The sequence below is a fragment of the Protopterus annectens genome, chromosome 7.part0 (assembly GCF_019279795.1).
Source record: "Protopterus annectens isolate FY-2018-M chromosome 7.part0, PAN1.0, whole genome shotgun sequence".
Taxonomy (NCBI): Eukaryota; Metazoa; Chordata; order Ceratodontiformes; family Protopteridae; genus Protopterus; species Protopterus annectens.
Window position 1 is genome coordinate 10,630,546 of NC_056739.1, and position 20,683 is coordinate 10,651,228.

Genomic DNA, 20,683 nt, shown 5'->3' on the forward strand with positions numbered 1-20,683 from the left:
TTTTAAAAGGAGGGGAAGTACCAACATCCTGGAAGAAAGCGGTGGTAGCCGTAATACCTAAAGATGGTAAAGACCTTTCAGACCCAACTTCATATAGGCCCATTTCAATTTTAAACCATAATTATAAAGTGTTTATGTCTATATTAGCTAAAAGAGTGGCAGAAATATTGCCAAAATTGATAGATATGGATCGATGTGGTTTTGTGGAGGGGAGGCAAACATTTGACAACATTAATAGAACACTGATGTTTCCGAGGGAAGCAGAATGTAAGAAAATACCGCTATTGTCAGTGGATCGTGATGCAGAGAAAGCATTCGACAGACTAAGCTGTTTGAGTAGGGCAATGAAAACATTTGCATTCCCTGATACAAAAAGAAGCTTATTTAGGAGAATATATGAGGAATCATAGGCAAAAATTAAAGTGGTAGAGTTCTTCTCTGATAAGTTGTGTCTGAACAGAGGAACAAGGCAGAGGTGTTCTCTTTCCCCTTCATTATTTGCATTATATTTAAAGCCATTGGTAAAGAAAATAAGTTACACATAAATTCAAGGATATAAATGGTATGCTAATGAAGAAAAGTTGGTTTTATTTGCAGGTGATATTACTTTGTACAGACAGAACCAGAAAAGGACATCTTGGTGTTGTGAAACATTCTAACACAGTTTCATTTTTTTTGGGGATATATAATTAATGAAACCAAAAAATACCCACGCATGAATTGGTTCAGAAATACCTATATTTGTGAGGACAAGACAGAATAAAGTATTTAGCAGAATGGGTTAAAAAGGATTCTGTTATGGCAGCTAAGGCTATGTGGGAGGAGACTAAACAAAAGATAATACAAAAACTGACAAACTGGAAGCTCTTGTTAATGGATATAGATAGTAAGATAAAGGCAGCAAAAATGTTTTTAGCCCCTTTAGTTTTATATACAGGTCAGGCATAATTTTATCAACAAGAGGAGAAGTTGTAGGCAGTAATTAATACAAAGTTGAAGGATTTTATCTGGAAGGAGAAGAGGGCAAGAGTCAAGTGGAATAAGCTGATCCTTCCAAAAGAACAAGGTGGTTTAGGATTACCTGATTTGAAGGGGTATTTTAGACCTACACAGTTAAAAAAAGTTCATATACTTAACAAAAGCAGAAAGCTATAATTCAGAAGTGGAAAGGTATGATGAAGAAGCAGCAGGAGAATTTAAGAAATAAGGAGAGAGCAGGATTTTGGATGCAGATCCTAATGGAAAATAACTGCAGTCATACAGAATATTATATTCATAATGTATCACAAAGTATTCTACGAACTAAGCCAATACAAGAAAGGAGAAAGGAGATTTTGCTGATAGAGATGGCTGCAATTAGGGGTACAGAATATGGGCAAGAGGGGGCTGGAATTTACTGGAGAAAACTAGCAAAGGAACAAAGGCACTGTCAACAAATAACATGTGAGAGGGAAAGGTAATATAATGGGAAGAGGACAAGAAGACACTTGGACTGCAGGTTATAGACTGCCACCCCTGTCAGGGATTGATATCGGAGTACAGGCATAGAGACAGATATAGGGGAATCCTAAGTGAAAGATCTACTATGGTAGATTTTTTTAGTTGAATCTAAAACAGAAGCTGCTTTTAAAAAAGGGCTTAATTAGTACAGGCATATAAAATATTCCAAAATAACTACAGGAATCAATCAGAGAAGGTTGGAAAAGTTTAGGAAGAAAGACTGGATAAGCAATTCACAAGGGAAAAATAGGATGACATATGTATGCCTCCCAAATATGCAACAACTAGAAGATTTAAGACTTTTGGCAGTGTTTCCATAGTTATTTTTATATCCCAAGCAGACTCCAAAGAGTTTTTCCTCAGGTAGATGGCAAATGTTGGAAGTGTGATTGGGAAGAAAGAGGTAACTGGGGACATATGTTTTGGGAATATAGTGAGTTGGCAGACTTTAAACATTTTTACAGAGTACTCTGTCAGAAATATTGAGTAAGCAAATGGGTGTAACATCTTCTTCTTCTTCTTTTGGCTTTTTTCTGGTTAGGGGTCGTCACAGCAGATCACCTGTCCAATCGTGATTGGCAGTGGAGTTTTACGGTGTCGAGTTGCCATCCCAGCGCCCAACCTTCCACAGAAGGCAGACACATGCATGCACTCACACGTAGGGTGAATTTAGAGTGTCCAATCCACCTACAGCATGTCTTTGGGATATGGGAGGAAACCGGAGCACCCGGAGGAAACCCACATGACCACAGGGAGGGCATGCAGACTCCACACAGAAGGCACCCCAGCCAAGGATTGAACCGGAGAACATCTTGCTGTGAGGCAGCAACTCTAACTGCTGCACCACCGTGGCCGCCCAAGCAAATGGGTGTAACTAAGGAAATAATTTCTTTGGTTTTTTTTGAGCTGGGATATAGGATCTGAATTACCTAGATATAGTAACGCCTTGTTAAGTTTAATTTTCATGGCTGCCGAATAAACGATTACTAGAAAAAATAAATCAAAGTCTAAACAAACTGTATTTGAAGTAGTGAATGCTGTAACAGATATACAGCAGAGAGTCAATTATCTGAACGTGGATTATCAGAAATGTCAATTATCCAAACATACCCTTCCAAAGTTTTTGGGTAGGAAAAATCATAAAGTCTGAATATGTAAATGTTATAAGTATTCTCTTGAATGTGTTTTTTGAGCTTGTAGTCTGCTCATGTGTGAAAAATATTCTTTATTGTCCCTGGAATTGCTGAATAGTTTAAAAGTGTATTCCCTTCATGCAGAAAAAAACAAGATTTTAGAAGTTTTTTTATCTGGTTCAATGTATGTTTGATTATCTGAACTACCCTACGTCCCATTTATTTTGGATAATCAACTCTCTACTATAAAATAAATGGAAGTGGGATCTTTAGAAAAGGGTAGGAGCAAATTATATAGAAAAAATGGAAATTGTTGGAACAATACATGGAGAATAATGTCTTGGAGAAGGATTTAGGTTTGGGGAAGGGAAGAATTGAACAATGTATGTGATATTGGCTTGATGATAATTGTATGTGATGTATAATGTTTCTGTGAACCTGTTAACATGGTTTGTTTTCCTTAATATAAATGTATGTTTGCCTATGTCTTAAGTGATAATTCAATAAAGCTGTTAATAAAAAAGAATCTTTAATTTTCTTAGTCTCCACTTATTCCTAATGACCTTCAAGCCATGTCTGCAGTCAGCATACTAAGTCCTTCCTTCTCCAGACATCAGAAGATGCCAGGCGGGAGGGAGAGATGACAGTCAAGTTACATGACTGTCATCTAGTAGGAGGTTAGATGATTTTTGGTGCTTATAACAACCCTCCCATTGTAGACCAGCAGGTGAGGTACAATGTCTGGCTACAACTAAGTACTAAATGTGTGCAGTTCTATATGAAGATGCATGGTTCACGATTTTTGTAGGCCTTAAATGGAACTACCTGCCCTCACACAAAGAATGTCAGTAGCAGTTATACCTGTAATTATTGCTGCTGTAAGTCTAATATTTATATTATTATTATTGTCTTAAATTGCCTGGACATAAAGTTTTTCATCATGTTATAGATCCATTTTTTGTAAAATATAACTTTATTGTATTATTGTCTGGAGATTGTACCCAAGGCTCAACTAAAACTGTGCCACAAATTAGGTGGTAAGCCAAGCTATCAGAAGCAAACAATAAAATGAATTAATAAATTATCATGGTGCCCAGCTGGAATGCACATACTGCCTGTCTGACATTACTTCACAATGCACATACTGCCTGTCTGACATTACTTCACAATGCACATACTGCCTGGCTGACATTACTTCACAGATTCTCCATGAATGGGAGCAGAATCCTGGCCCTTCCAGCTAGAAGCACTTCTGTGGCAAGACTTTAATCAAATCCTTTCCTCTTCCATGGTGGGCAAATTGACTTTGGCTGCTCAACCCTATCCCTCCCCAGGCTGCCCTTCATGGACCATGTGTCACTAGCAAAATCCAGGTCACCAAGGCCAAAGCCTCTTTGCCATGGAATCAGCTAAACTTGGCTTTATTTTATAAAGCAGTCTAGGGAGTTTGATTTGCTTTTTCCTCAAAGCTCTTTCCACTTTAATTCCCCTTTTGATTGGGTACAGAATGGCTCAGTATTAGTATGAATATCTGAATGAAGGTAGTCGACCTACTGCCCATCATGAGTAGGGATGGTAATATAGGATTCCGAGGTCACCATAAGCTAAAGAAAACTTTTGGGGGGCTTACTATGGATTACTCTATAGTATTTTATCAACATACTGTTATTCAACCTCAAACTATCTAAAGCCTTAATTCAGCAACATTGCTACATTTGCAAAACACAAAACTTTTTTTTTTTTTTTTTGCAGAGCCTGCACATTGTCAAAATACAGAAAAAAAATGAAATCAGAAATAAACAAACAAAAAAAAAAAGATTGTAGAAAGAAACAAATGGCTTTATTTTCTGAACTGATCACCAAAACTCCATTAGACCATCATGAGACAGGTTAGTTTTACCCTACTGATGATGTGTTGTTGTGATAGTAATCCTGCTCAGTACGAGAGCAAGAGCCAAGGGTGAGAGGCTACCATCTGTGGGATTATGACTGAACACCTCTAAGTCAGAATCCCGCCTAAATGTAACAATACCACAGCACTGTGGATCTCTGATTGGCCAGGGATAGCTGGCCACAAGATTGGCAAGGAACACTGCTCATCACTGGGTCGGAGCATGGACAGAAGGGGGCTGCCTCTCTCCAGCAGTGCACTGCACGTTCTTGGGGTATTGGGTGCTAAATCATTCATAGTTGACCTGATTCTGATTCCTGATTGAATAGTGGTAGTGTTCCAAAAAGTTTTTTCTAAGGTGACGTGCAGGGTTGGGCACTCACAATAACTCACAATACACAGCTGCACAACACTTAATCTGTCACCTTACTTAGCCTTTTCCCTAACTGTAGCCCACAAACACTTGCACAACCACTCCCACCCCCAATGCCAAACCTTTTAGTATATCTGGAAATTTCAGCAACAGTACCAAAAACACATGCAGCCTTCCATTTACTGATATCTTTCTTACACATTCAAAGAATGAAACAGTCAGTCGGATTTCCCAGTATTCACTCTGCTAACAAACTAATTATTCATCAAAGTGAACAATACCCATATGCAGATAACTGCACATCATATACATTATATATATATATATATATATATATATATATATATATATATATATATATATGTGTGTGTGTGTGTGTGTGTGTGTCTGTGTTTATTCATATATTTTACTCTGAGATTGCACAGACTCAGAAAGAGATAAAAGAGCAACACTCACTTTATCCATCTTCTCTAAGTTTGAACTGCTATTACAAGATGCCAGCTACATGGGTGTAATAGGCTAGGCTTAAAATTACCCTCGGGTCAATAGCCTAGTAACCTCCTATGAACATATGAATCTATGGCTTTAAAGAAAATTGATTATGTATGATGCTAAAAAGACACAAATTATCTATAAAAACAAAAAACAGCTCATAGTTGTCTCTCAGATTTTTTTTTTCATTTTTTGAGCAATACTTAGAAGGTAAATGAGCTTGAAACTAGAAAAAGCAACATATTTCATGGTACATCATATTTATATAGCATATGTAAAGCCGGCATTTTGTTTTACTTATTTATTTTGAATTTGATACCTGGCATAGAGCACTGATCCCATTGGAACTATTTCTGTCTCAGGCCAGGATAAACACTATAGATATATGACAATACATGCAGAGTAAATGATAACATGCAATATATACATGTTATACAGAAAGTGAATGTTATAGTTGGCTTGAGGGTATAAAGGCAACAGATAAATTATATACAGAAAGACAGAATACAATATATACATATATTATATACAGAGTGGAAATCAGAGTTGGCATTCTGAAAGAATCGCAACAAAAAGTCGAGTCAGAGCAAGGTATGTAGAGTGAAGAAGGGTAGGAACAGGTTATGTTACATGACCAGAGATATAGCAGATTCATTTACATAGATTCTTGTAATCTGCTTTTATTTCTGATTGGAAAATGGAGCAAGAGGAATGATCTGTAAGAAAAGAAGGGAGAGATTCTCACAGTTTGGGACCAATGACTGAGAAACCATGGTCTGTATAGTGAAACCTAGTTTGGGGGATTGGAGAACAGGACCCGAATGGTTAAGATTTATAAGGTTGGATGTACGTGCATCTCTGAATAGTCTAGAGGCTAGTAGGGGGAAGATCTCATTTCTGAGAATTTGAATGTTTTGCCAAAGTTGTTTAACAGCAATCATTGTATACTGTTACTTAGAAGTTTATCTTTAAACAGCATTGGGCTTATTATCTTTTCAGGTATACGATAATAAAGGGTAAAGCTTTTGAATGAAAAAAAAATGATGGGTTTTGTTTTTAATATTTAGCACAGTGTCTTCAAGTATAAATGCCCTCACAGCAGTGACTTTGGAGGATTGTATCAAGCCATGCCTTTCATCAACATCTATCAGTGAACGAAAACTGTCCTGGATATCAAAAGTGCTCAGTGAGTACAATTTTGTTTTTTCTGCAGAATTTGCACTGACTGCTGATCTAACCTGCATAACAGCAGCAAGAACAACATTAATAAAATGCTATGTGGTGCAGTTTCATAGTGTTCCAACAATGATTAGATTAGATAACAACATTAATAAAATACTATGTGGTGCAGTTTCATAGTGTTCCAACAACGATTACATTAGATAACAACATTAATAAAAAGCTATGTGGTGCAGTTTCATAGTGTTCCAACAATGATTACATTAGATAACAACATTAATAAAATGCTATGTGGTGCAGTTTCATAGTGTTCCAACAACGATTAGATTAAATAACAACATTAATAAAATGCTATGTGGTGCAGTTTCATAGTGTTCCAACAAGGATTAGATTAGATAGCAACATTAATAAAATGCTATGTGGTGCAGTTTCATCATGTTCCAACAACGATTACATTAGATAACAACATTAATAAAATACTATGTGGTGCAGTTTCATAGTGTTCCAACAACGATTAGATTAGATAACAACATTAATAAAATGCTATGTGGTGCAGTTTCATAGTGTTCCAACAACGATTACATTAGATAACAACATTAATAAAATGCTATGTGGTGCAGTTTCATAGTGTTCCAACAAAGATTACATTAGATAACAACATTAATAAAATGCTATGTGGTGCAGTTTCATAGTGTTCCAACAACGATTACATTAGATAACAACATTAATAAAATGCTATGTGGTGCAGTTTCATAGTGTTTCAACAACGATTAGAATAGATAACAAAATTAATAAAATGCTATGTGGTGTAGTTTCATAGTGTTCCAACAACGATTAGATTAGATAACAACATTAATAAAATGCTATGTGGTATAGTTTCATTGTGTTCCAACAACGATTACATTAGATAACAACATTAATAAAATACTATGTGGTGCAGTTTCATAGTGTTCCAACAACGATTACATTAGATAACAACATTAATAAAATGCTATGTGGTGCAGTTTCATAGTGTTCCAACAACGATTACATTAGATAACAACATTAATAAAATGCTATGTGGTGCAGTTTCATAGTGTTCCAACAAAAATTACATTAGATAACAACATTAATAAAATGCTATGTGGTGCAGTTTCATAGTGTTCCAACAACGATTACATTAGATAACAACATTAATAAAATGCTATGTGGTGCAGTTTCATAGTGTTCCAACAACGATTACATTAGATAACAACATTAATAAAATGCTATGTGGTGCAGTTTCATAGTGTTCCAACAACGATTACATTAGATAATAACATTAATAAAATGCTATGTGGTGCAGTTTCATAGTGTTCCAACAACGATTACATTAGATAATAACATTAATAAAATGCTATGTGGTGCAGTTTCATAGTGTTCCAACAACGATTACATTAGATAATAACATTAATAAAATGCTATGTGGTGCAGTTTCATAGTGTTCCAACAACGATTACATTAGATAACAACATTAATAAAATGCTATGTGGTGCAGTTTCATAGTGTTCCAACAACGATTACATTAGATAATAACATTAATAAAATGCTATGTGGTACAGTTTCATAGTGTTCCAACAACGATTAGAATAGGTATGAATGTTACAAGAGTACAAGATTAGTCTGATTTTACAGTACTGTACAAAACAGTAAGTTTAACACATGCAGATTTGTTTGGTGCTGTGAGCATAGCTCAGACATTGATGAATCACTTTATTAGATATCAGAGTCCACTTGATCAATAGCTTTCACCTTTACACTTATTAACTGAAATAAGATCATGGATCAATTTTCTAACAGTCACTACAACAGTTCTACAAAGACAGCTACTTTAAGATACAGCCAAGAAAGATGTAATGGGGCATGTTTTAGATGAGCTACATTCTTCACAGAATAGCTAGGGTAACTGGAAGGCAAGAGATTTGTGTGTTTGCATATGTAACAGGTCACTGTGATGTCTATCTGTTCAGTTCCATACCAGGAATCCTCCTGCCTGGCACTATGTTATCATATGTGGCAAGTCACTGAGATAATAGTCTGTTTTTCAGTACAGTAACATGATTCCTTCTACCTGGAAGAAAATTACCATACATCAGAGGTCACTGAGGTAACAATCTACTGTTCAGTACCACACCATAAGCCCCTCAACCTAATAGAATGTTATCGTATGGGGCAGGTCTTTGAGATAAGTGCATCTTGTTCACAAGCTCCACTACCTGGAGGACTGTTAGCGTATAGCTCAGGTCACTGTCATATCTGTTGTTCAGTACCACATCATGTGCCCTCTAACTGGTAGGATATTATATGTGGCAGGTCAGTGAGATAATTGTCAGTCTGTTTGTTGTTCTGTACCATACCACTACCTGGTCAAATGCTATCATATGTGGTACAGGATTCACAGATTCATCGATTGTTACTAAGTTAATGACCCACGGGGTATGCAGCCTTTCTAAGTCTAGCCTTGTTTTCCCAAAAGAATAATGATGTCCTGTATCCAAACAGAACATTGAGGGCCAGACATTTATAAGCTACCAAGTCCATAAGGACATGGGTGCCAGGTCCAGTGAAAATCTTCTGTTCCCCATCCACTGATCTAGGTTGTACTTAAACTGGGTAACAGACAAACTCAGCTTCACATGGCTGGGAAACCTGTTCAATAGGAGGGGCAATCTCTGGGACACACATGTGTCTTTCCACTATGTTCTGTTTAAGTCACAGACAAAATTCAGTTCCCTAGACCTTGTATTTCTGGTACTGTTTGATTTATAACTATGCAGGAGATTCATAAGTTCTGGGTTGGCAGATGCCTTGTAAGCCAGGCATAAATCACCCCTAAGCAATCTACAAGATAATTAGTAAAGGCATAAGACAGGTTTGCTACACCTTTTAATCTTTTTGTGAGGAATCTGCGAAGTTGCTCTAGTTGCTGCATACTCCTGCTCAGGTACATACCAAAGGGAGCATTGTACTCTATGATTGGTCTGATAAGGGAAGAATACATTGGGATAATGACCTCTTTGGACCTAGATGCCATGGTCTTACTTATAAGTTGTGCAACATAACTGTGGCCACATTGTGGTCAAAGGTAAGGCTACTGTCTATGTGCATACCTTGATCTCTGACCACTGGGTTGACTCTTGGGGTGTATAATCAACATGGTAATTAGCTGGGATGGCTGACTTCCCAAAGGGTACAATTATGCATTTCTTAGCATTAAGTTTAAGACCATGGCTTTGACACCATTTGTTGGTCAGAGATAGGCCTTCATGAAGAATGCTAGTGTCTGTGGGGAAGTCAATGATAATCCCCAGCTTGCAGTCATCTGGAAACTGAGCCAGCCATAAACCTTTAGCATTTGCTTCCATTTCAGAGAATTAGATGCCAAAAAGGAGGGGGACTCTGCTAGTGACTTGCCTCTTAGTGGAGGTGGCCTCAACTATTTTGACCTCCTGGGTCCTATCAGTGAGCCAGTTGGCTATCTAGTGGGTGATAAAAGGGTATATACCTAAATCAGTGCACTTATCTATAATGCCCAAGTGGAGTATTGTATCAAAAGCCTTGGCCAGGTTGAGGTAAGCTGTGTGCACAGTCTTACCATCATCCAGTGCTTTGGTGACCATCTCAAAAAAGTCCACCTGGTGTAATAGGTATGACCTTCCTTTAATAAAGCTGAACTGTGACAGGTCTATCATTTGCAGGTTACCTTTGACCTCATTTATCATGTCCATATACGTCTCAGAAGTTCAAGTCAAAACTAAGGGGTTGTGGCTGACTAAGTGTGCAGATGACTGCAAACTGGGTGCAATTATCTAATGCCAAAATTATGTCAGTATACTCCAGGAGGCTCGTACACAGACCAGCAACTGGTGTCTTAGCTATGGTCTCAAACTGAATGCAAAGAAATGTGTCATCATTCTCTTCGGCACAAACAATGTCCCTTCACACTATCAAATCAACAACAATGCCCTAAGTACACATGAAGTGGTAAGGGACTTGGGTTCACAAGTTCACAGTGACCTTAACTTCGACTACTATGTGTCTACTGTAGTAAGAAAGGCTTTCTTAGTAAATTTATTAGTAAAGGCACCGCCTCAAGAGCAAAACAGGTTATAACCCCTCTATACTCGGCACTAATCCGGCCCATAATTGAGTAGAACGCCCTATTCGGCATGTACTGTACAAAGCACTTGCAGCAATTGGAGTGCCCTCAGAGGTTTCTAACAAAGAAGATTAAGGGACTCCAGCATGTGCCATACACAGACCAACTAAAGTCCCTGTCACTTTACTCTGTACCTTGCAGACTTCTTAGGGGAGACTTATGCCTGGCTTACAGAGCAATCTCAGACCCAAACCTAATGAACTTGCTGCATATCCATAAATCAAACAGGACTACGACCATCCATTCTAGGGACCTAAATATGGCCTGCAACTTAAATAGGACATGCTGGAGGGACATATTTATCCCCAGTGACTGCCATGTCTTTGGAATAGGCTAACTCTTCATGTGAAACAGAGCACCTCTATGACACTGTTCAAAAGGAACATGGATGAGTGGAAGGGGTACTGTAAATTTTTATTGGGAATAGCACCCACAACCCTCCTGGACATGGACAGTCATTAGTAAATGCAATCTTGGGTATTAACTAACATTTCTATGGCATTACATTGGGATGAAAAGGCTACATTTGAAATGACCTCTGGGTCGATAGTCTAGTAATCTCCTGTGATCCTATGATCCTATGATGATTCCGTGGCCTTACATAAGAGGCTGGTAAGACTTATGGGCCTGCAGTTACCTGGATCAGTGGTTGGACCTCATTTGTGCAGGGTAATAATTGTAGCCATCTTCCATTCCATAGGCACAAAACCTGACTGAAGGCGCGATGTGAAAAGTGATTCAAGTGGACCAGACAAGTTATGTTTCATGCTATTTATTAAACATCCTTGGATGTTATCAGAGCCCATCAAAGCAGTGTTTTTGGCCTTGGGAAGTGCATTGATGATCTCAGATAAGCTCTTCTGGGTAAAATAATGAGTGGAAACATCTTCAGAAACTCTTTTCCTATGCCAGAGTCAGGTTTAAAAACTCACAAGTGCAACATGATGCTAGTTAACTAACTTTGAAAATGCATATGCATGTCTGTTTAATTGTATCAGTATTGTCTAAAAACTAATATTTCCAAGTCACTAATTTGTATGCCTTCTCCAAGGATACACAGATAAGCCTGTTGACACATAAGGAAACAGATAACTTTCCTAGGATCATGGAAATATCGTATTAAGGATATCAAGCCAATAAGGGTAGCTAATGAAGGGCATGTCAGAGCTTCATTTAAATTGGCAGAATCTAGCATGTGAAAACAGTATCAGTTTTCCCTGGCCTCATATCCTGCCTTGCTTTATTATAATCTTGTGTTTGGTTTATCTTTTAGGTCTTCAACGCTTGAATTATACAGTTTCCTGCATTTTTTTGTTTTCTCCAAGGTTCTCTGTGCTCCATAGTAAAATACATTAAAATGGCCTTTGCCAGTTTAATTTCTGCAAGTGTTTTGGGTTTCTAATACCATAAAAGGAATGGACCCCATTCCTAGGTCAAGCTATGATTAAAGATCATGAAATTAATATTGCTTCAGTCTTTGATATAAGCCAAGAGTGCCTTTAACTGAACCTGCAATGTGTCCTGAATTGCCTCCTCCTGAAGTTCTTAAGAGGTTACATGCATTGATGGCATATTTAAGTATGATGTAAATTCTTTTTTACTAATCCTTTTGATATTTCTACTGTCAGAACTATGTTATTATCTTTCTTGCACACTGTTCTCATTTTTGCTTGCAAATCCTCATAGTTTATAACATTCTGTCTCTCGGTACATAAGACACTGTAATTGCTGGGTGCAGCAATTTCAATGATCAATGCTTCTTCTGTCTTTTTGTCTTGGGCTACTATATGTAGTTTTCTTTCATCTGTTTAAACTGTTGGCTATGGGTGATCCCATGTGATATAAACGTCATCACTCTCTATAATGCCTTGTGGCTCAAGTTTCCAATACTTCTCAACTGCTTCTATATTCCAGAATCCACAATGCAACAGCCTTACCACATTATTGTTCCCTTCGATACACAGACACTTAACCATAAGTGTATCTCACCCAGTAATAAGCCATGTAACTCTTTCCAGTTCTGTTTTTTAAACCCTGCATTTGTCTGTTTCTCCCACTTTTTCAATGGACTTTATAAACCGACATGCATGTAGCAAACTGTTTTGGGCAACCATAATTACCCTTTCATCTTCTGGTTTCAGTTCATCTCTCCTTAACCATTTCTGCATCAAACCTTAGTCAATCTGATGTTGTTTCATGAGGTCTCTATTCTTGCCATGAAAATATGGGGTTTTCCATTTTTCTTCCCTTCTCTTCTGGTCCTTTTCTTTATTCTATCTGTTGCTTTTTAGCACATTCAGTTGCTGTCTGATTCCACTTCTGGACTGATATCCATTCCCACTTTGGTCTGAAATACTTCTGCTAAACTAAGCAAAGATTTCATCTTTAACTTCTTCTCTTCGTGACTTAGAACATTTACTATGTTTGGATCTGATGACGTTGGCAAAATATATGTGCAAGGTGCACTGTCGGATTGTTTTCATGGCTTGAAAGTTGACATGTATGGACTTGAAGATTTGTTATCTTTATGCATTCATCCCTCACACATACTACCTTCAGCATTATCATTTCAATAAGTGCTGTCAGGACATGTCCATCTTCTCTCATTAGTTACAGTTCTCATCCACTAATTAAGGAGAAGGTTACTGTTAGCTGCCTGTTGGGTGCCAGGAACCACCACATAACCCATGCACTCAGGTCACTCCACAAGTACAAATATGTCTCTGTCATGTTGGTATGAACGACCTGAGACATAACTCCCTGGACTACATGAAAAGAGACATGGAAGAGCTCTCTGATCATGTAATCAAGGCAGGTATGACCCTAGCCCTGAGTAGCATCCTACCTTCGCCCAGAATGATACCGCAGTACAAGGACAAAATGATTGACTTCAACAATTGGCTAAGGTTCTGGTGTCATTCTAAGGGGATCCAGTATCTGTCTACCTGGGACGACATGGTCGACAGGCCATGATGCTTTGTCAGAGATGGCATGCACCTGTCGCCCCTGGGATTCCGGATAATGGCTAAGTGCTCTTGCCACCCCATTATGCCTTTTTTTAGGCAAGGTTGAAATGTCAAACCCACCACCATAACATGTACAGGCAAGCAAAAATTGAGGGTAATGCTAGTCAACTCTAAATGTCTAAACCTCAAAATGCAGAAGGCACTCCTTAAAATGGAGAACATTGATATATGTGCAGTGGCTGAAACCTAGTTCAAGGCTCCAGGGAGCACCCCTGCATTACCAGGCTATAACTCATGCCATACCTTTCAACCATCTAACCTGGACTGGAACACCAAAGGTGGAGGTGTGTCCATATTCATTAAGGATATCCACACCTCCAGGCTAGTTGCCCAACATAATGCATCCAAAATTATCCAAGTGCAACTAACTCTGGGCAAAACTGCAATCCAAATTGTAGCTTGCTACAGATCCCCCACCATGCCCCAGGATTCCCACTCCTCCTTTCTTGATATACTGGAAAAAATTAGGATTGAACCAAACACCCTAATAATGGGAGATTTCAACTACCCCACCATTAACTGGGAAAACTACTCATGTACCATCTTCAATGCTTTCTAGAATTCATAAATTCCAATGCCCTGGATCAACTTATCCACACCCCCACCAGGTATAACAATATCCTAGACCTAGTCATTACCAACATGAGTGACCGATGTTCCACACCTGAAGTCAACTCCTCATTGGTCAGATCTGACCATAAGCTAATCACCATAGATATCTAGATCCCGCCACCACCCCCCATTAAGGAAACCACTGTAAAAAATGTTTTCAAAGCCAACTTCATTCTTCTTAAGACAGAAGTGGCAAACTTCACGACATCCATGCAGATGGACAATACAGCTATAAATGCTGAATCCTACATAAATGCACTGTATAAGCACTTACACGAGTCCATGGATCATGCTATCCCCAACAGAACCAAGATGCTATCCTCTAAAAAAGGAAACCAATCTGGTGGTCCCCTGCTATAAACAAACTCTACAACAGAAGGAAGAAACTGTTGAAAAAGAGAGTAAAATCCCATGAGTGGAGGAGCTTACTGGTCAGCCTCAGTAAGAAGCTGAGATCCCTCATAAAATCCTCCAAAGCCAGCTATGAAAACAAGATTGCCACTGATTCCAAGGACAGCCACAAAGCATTCTATAGTTATGTCAAGAATCTCAATGGCAACACCCAGATCTGCTCTGAGTTACAACACAATGGCACAAAAATCACAGAACCAACTGATATCACCAGCATCCTGGCTGATAGGTTCAGTGCTAACTTTACCCCCCTCTCACCCCCTAAAGGGCTCATATCTATACCAGAAGAATGCAGAGCCCCTGCAATCACAACTGCGCAGGTAAAAACTGCGGTCTCCAAAACCAAGAACACTGCATCCATGGGACAGGACAACATCCCTGGCTGCGATCTACACAAACTTCAGAATGAACTGGCCCCCCACCTAAGCATCATGTTCAATCATAGCCTCAAGTCAGGCTTTGTACCCACTGAATGGTGCACAGTAACAGTTATACCACTCCACAAAGGAGGAGCCACCATGGACCCCGGGAACTATTGCCCTATTAGGTTGATGAGCCTGGTCTGCAAAGCCATGGAATAAATCATCATGGAACTCATAAACAAAGACATTGGTAACCTCCAAACTCTGCAGCCCACCCAGTTCTAGTTTGTGAAAGGCATATCATGCCTCCTGAACCTGATCAACTTCTTTGAAACTGTCACCAAAGCTGTAGATGAGGGTAAGGCAGTTCACACAGCCTATCTTGACCTCGTCAAGGCTTTTGACACCATCCCTCATTCTGGAATTATAGATAAACTCACTAAACTAGGTATAAATCCATACATCACAAGATGGGTTACCAAGTGGTTCAATGAGAGAACCCACACTGTAAAAGTTGCAGACTCCAAATCTGACTTCAAACTAGTGAAAAATGGAGTACCACAGGGTTCAGTCATGGGTCCTCTCATGTTTGGTATCTACTTCTGTGAAGTATGGGCTAACACAGAGGGCCTATGGCTGATGAATTTCACAGATGACTGCAAATTAGGTGCCATAGTTGACTCCCCAAATGACATGGACATCCTACAGAAGGGCCTCACTGAGACAGATGCCTGGTGTCAGAGCCATGGCCTCAAGCTCAATGCCAAAAAGTGCACTGTCATTCCCTTTGGAAAAAACTCTCTACCCAAGAACGACCACATAGGTGGCAGTCCACTTAATGCTGAAGGTGTGATAAGAGACCTTGGGACTCAGGTGGACAGTAGTCTCTCCTTTGATAATCACATTGCCACAGTAGTCAGGAAATCCTTCTACATGGCACACATCATCACAAAAGGGTTTTCATCCAGGAGAAAAGAGGTCATTGTTTCCCTCTACTCGGCTCTCATTAGACCCATTATTGAGTACAGCACCCCTTTTGGAATGTACCTCACAAGACATCTGCAACAGCTGGAAAGGCCACAGAAGTACCTCACAAAGAGGGTTTTGAGACTCAAACAGATGCCCTACACTGACCGTCTCAAAAAACTCCAGCTTTACTCCATAGCATATCGCCTACTCAGAGGTGATCTCTGCCTAACATACAATGCTATGTCAAACCCTGAGCTGTTGGACATGCTACACCTAAGGAAATCCCAATCCCTCTGAGATACATGCTCTAGGGACCTAAACCATGTCACCACAATAAACAGAACATGCTGGAGGGATATATTCTTGTCCCAGAGACTTTCCATACTCTGGAACAAGCTACCTATCTATGTCAAACAGAGTTCCTCATTAGCACTCTTCAAAAAAATCTTGATGAGTGGATGGGAAATAGGAAGTCCACCCCGGGGATCACTTCTGTGGTTCTGCTTGACAGGGGCACAGGAAAATAACTTTCTTGGGTGGCGTAAGCCAGGGAACCTTGTTGGCTAAACTTACATAGGCCCTTGGGCCAATAGCCTAGTACCTACCTATGAACCAGCAAAATATTCATATTCCTTGAACCTTAAACCACATTCTCAAATGGGCGACAGAAACATTCCAAGCATCTTGTGATGTTTTAAGACAACAGAATATGAGCTGAGTTTATAAAGTTCCTAAAACATGTTTTTCAACCGTGTATAAACTCCTTTAGTGTATAATTTTCGTCAAGGTCACCAGCCTGGAACAAGCAGACATCTTTTTTTTTCTTTTTTGTCTATCCCATCTTAATGCTGTTTCTATCCTTGAATCAGTTACACCAAGACCAGCACCCCCAAGAGCACATGATGTAGTAGAACCTATGCTTCTGACACACAATCAGCAGTCAGAGGGCTGTTTTCTGCTTTAGTCTACCCTCCTGATTTCATGCCAGCTTTGCTGCAGAGTCCAAGCCACAGGCTTTAAAGAGTGCATGCTTTCCTGCATGTTATATTCATCACAGACATCCTCAAAGCTTATGAAAGACTATTGACTTGATACAGTGCTCAGTTACTCCCCATCTTCCGATGGGGATCAACTATGCAGCATGAGGCCCTCCTACTTTAACAGCAGGATGGAAATCAGGCCATCAACTTAATGCACACTGCCATCCCTGCCAACCCTCTAATCAGTGGGGTTGGTAGTGACACACCTTTCGCTGGGAGCATAGTTAAGACCAAACCCCCTACAGTAGTGGGCCAGCTATGCATACATCTTAGTATTAAGGTGTTGATCACATTGCTTTTCAGTGATGTAGCATCCCATGAACCCATTTCATCAAATAAGTTTGAACTTGCATTAACATTACAATGTAAGGGGGCTCCGACCCCCATGCAGGGGGTTATACAGAGTTTTACCCCTTTAACCCTGTACTTAAAATATCCAGCTCAAAGGTTACAAAACCTTGGAAGTATTTATAATATTTGTAGGTTAAAGCTCCATCCATACACAAAATTGGGATTGCAGTTCAATGAAAAGTGATACTATCAAATAGCAAACACCTTGCCTGCTATGAAAATAATTTGGATAAAACAGTTGTGTAGATGTGGCTGAACACTTACGTTTGCTACTCTAATTGTGTTACAACAATGGATCTTGTCACCATTGCTCTTCTGAAAGTATGGCTCACGTACGTCCATCATGCCATGATTTCTTTCTATCTCACACATCTGTAACACAGTGTCATCTTATACTCTCCATTCCTTTTGTCAATCATTAAACCCTCTGCTCCACATTTGTATCATATCAAAGCTATATAGCTTTTTTGTCAACATTTGAATCCCACATTCTATTTATTAACGAACAGAATAATAAACATAGCAGACTTTTTTCTGCACTAGTGCTTTAAGGATGAAAATTTATTGATGATGTACACATATTCTCACATTTATTTTGCTTCATGCCACATAACTGTTTTAAAAGCACATTTTTTTCAGTAATGGCACCATCATCAAAAAGCAGAATAGTTTCTACTATTCCCACAGCACAGCTGTGATAAGAGTGTTTCTGGGCTGAGAAACTGCCCTTGAATCTAGTCAGAATGTATAAACAAACATATGTTGCTGTTTTAACACTAGTAAGAGCTGCAATTGTGCTCGTTTTTAATGCCCCCTTGCCTCAGATCCATTGAGTCCTGGCACCTGTTCTCTGCATTTCCTGTGTCTTTTTTTGGCTCCTTTGTGAGCTGATTCAGAAGGCTACTTTCATTTTTGAAGGGCAAGCAAAGGGAGGCACAGATGCTGCATTTAACTATGAAGGCGTTACAGATTAACCAGACAAAATGCCTACGGGACAGTGGTGGACAGTAAGGGCAGCAGCACAGCATGAAGACCCTACAGTGGTGGACAGTAAGGGCAGCAGCACAGCATGGAGACCCTACAATGGTGGTCAGTAAGGGCAGCAGCACAGCATGGAGACCCTACAGTAGTGGACAGTAAGGGTAGCAGGACAGGCTGGAGGCCCTACAGTGGTGGACAGTAAGAGCAGCAGCAGCACAGCATGGAAACCCTACAGTGGGGGACAGTAAGGGCAGCAGCACAGCATGGAGACCCTACAGGGGGGACAGTAAGGGCAGCAGCACAGCATGGAGACCCTATAGTGGTGGACAGTAAGGGCAGCAGCATAGCTTGGAGACCCTACAATGGTGGTCAGTAAGGGCAGCAGCACAGCATGGAGACCCTACAGTGGTGGACAGTAGGGGTAGCAGGACAGGAGGGGGACCCTACAGTGGTGGACAGTAAGAGCAGCAGCACAGCATGGAAACCCTACAGTGGGGGACAGTAAGGGCAGCAGCACAGCATGGAGACCCTACAGTGGGGGACAGTAAGGGCAGCAGCACAGCATGGAGATCCTACAGTGGGGGACAGTAAGGGCAGCAGCACATCATGAAGACCCTATAGTGGTGGACAGTAAGGGCAGCAGCACAGCATGGAGACCCTACAGTGGGGGACAGTAAGGGCAGCAGCACAGCATGGAGATCCTACAGTGGGGGACAGTAAGGGCAGCAGCACATCATGAAGACCCTATAGTGGTGGACAGTAAGGGCAGCAGCACAGCATGGAGACCCTACAGGGGGGACAGTAAGGGCAGCAGCACAGCATGGAGACCCTACAGTGGAGGACAGTGAGGGTAGCAGGACAGCATGAAAAGCCTACAATAGTGGACAGGAAGGGCAGCAGGACAGCACTGAGACCCTACCATGCATAATCTATCTTCTCTGACTCCTTCACTTGTTTATACAGGGCTATCTGTGATACTTAAAGTTTACAGAGAAAAAAATATTTTATTTCTATTTCATCCTTCCTCAGTTCTATACTTCCAGTGCCCAAGTCTATTCCTTAACTTACATCATTGGTGACAAAGATGTAAACCCTCTCACAGTGCCAGCAGGTCAACTATAGACATTTTCAATTTTAAAAATAAAACAAAGATAAAACTCAAACTACCAAATGCATAGAAAACAATATATCACAGAAGGAGCCAACCACTCAATACAAACTTGTATCTGTGTGTGAATAATTTCTATTTTAATAGTCTATTTAGTTACAAAAAGTGACTGAAAGCTCCTAGGATAAATAACTTTTGCAGTGGTTCTCATGTGGGCTAACATAAGCATAACAAATATTTTACTGGGTGCTAGATTTAAAGCTACTCTCCATTCTATGTGCTAGAGACTGCATGGAGGACATTATAGACCCAGTAGTCACAGACTAGAGACCGCATGAAGGACATTGTAGACCCAATAGTCACAGACTAGAGACCGCATGGAGGACATTGTAGACCCAATAGTCACAGACTGAGACTGCATGGAGGACATTGTAGACCCAATAGTCACAGACTAGAGACCGCATGGAGGACATTGTACTCCCAATAGTCACAGACTAGAGACCGTATGGAGGACATTGTAGACCCAATAGTCACAGATGTCTGGTTCATCATAAACAAAATCCTACATCTGTCAGTATTTGTCCCATACAACATGTAAATGGAAAATAGTATTTGTAGGTAAGTACTAGGCTAGCTACCCTTGTGGGACGTTTTATGCCTAAACAACTTCTCTGTGTGGTCTTACCCATCCTATGGTCAATAATCATATATGAACCTAATGGGAATAACTGGGATCATACCACTGATAATTTGAGAGGACCCATGCATGGGATAAAGCATTTTAGAAGCTGCCTCTGTCCATATGAAGTACAGGGGCATTCCTGGGGTAACTTTTTTGTTTCCAATCCATAGATCCAAGTTGTGCTTGAATATGAACAGGGATGAACTTTGTTTTATGTCAGTGGAAAGTCTATTCCAGAGTAGCCTTATTTCTGCATGATATACCTGTCCCTGCAAGCTGTTCTGTTGATGTTGCAGAAGTAGTTTAGATATCTAGACAGAGTATTTCTGATGCCATTTGACTTGCTGATGTACAGGAAATCCATCATTATTGGATCGGAGGATGCCTTGTATGCCA

At 39.8% G+C, this 20,683-nt stretch overlaps 1 protein-coding gene across 1 annotated transcript in view; it reads left to right on the forward strand.

Annotated features, from left to right (window-relative positions):
* LOC122805770 (sodium-coupled monocarboxylate transporter 1-like) overlaps positions 1 to 20,683 on the forward strand; it is a 515,621-nt gene that overhangs the window by 332,317 nt on the left and 162,621 nt on the right. Inside the window, exon 9 of the mRNA XM_044076038.1 lies at positions 6,457 to 6,575. Within this exon, the coding sequence (XP_043931973.1) occupies positions 6,457 to 6,575 (119 nt within the window). The remainder of the gene's footprint in view (positions 1 to 6,456; positions 6,576 to 20,683) is intronic.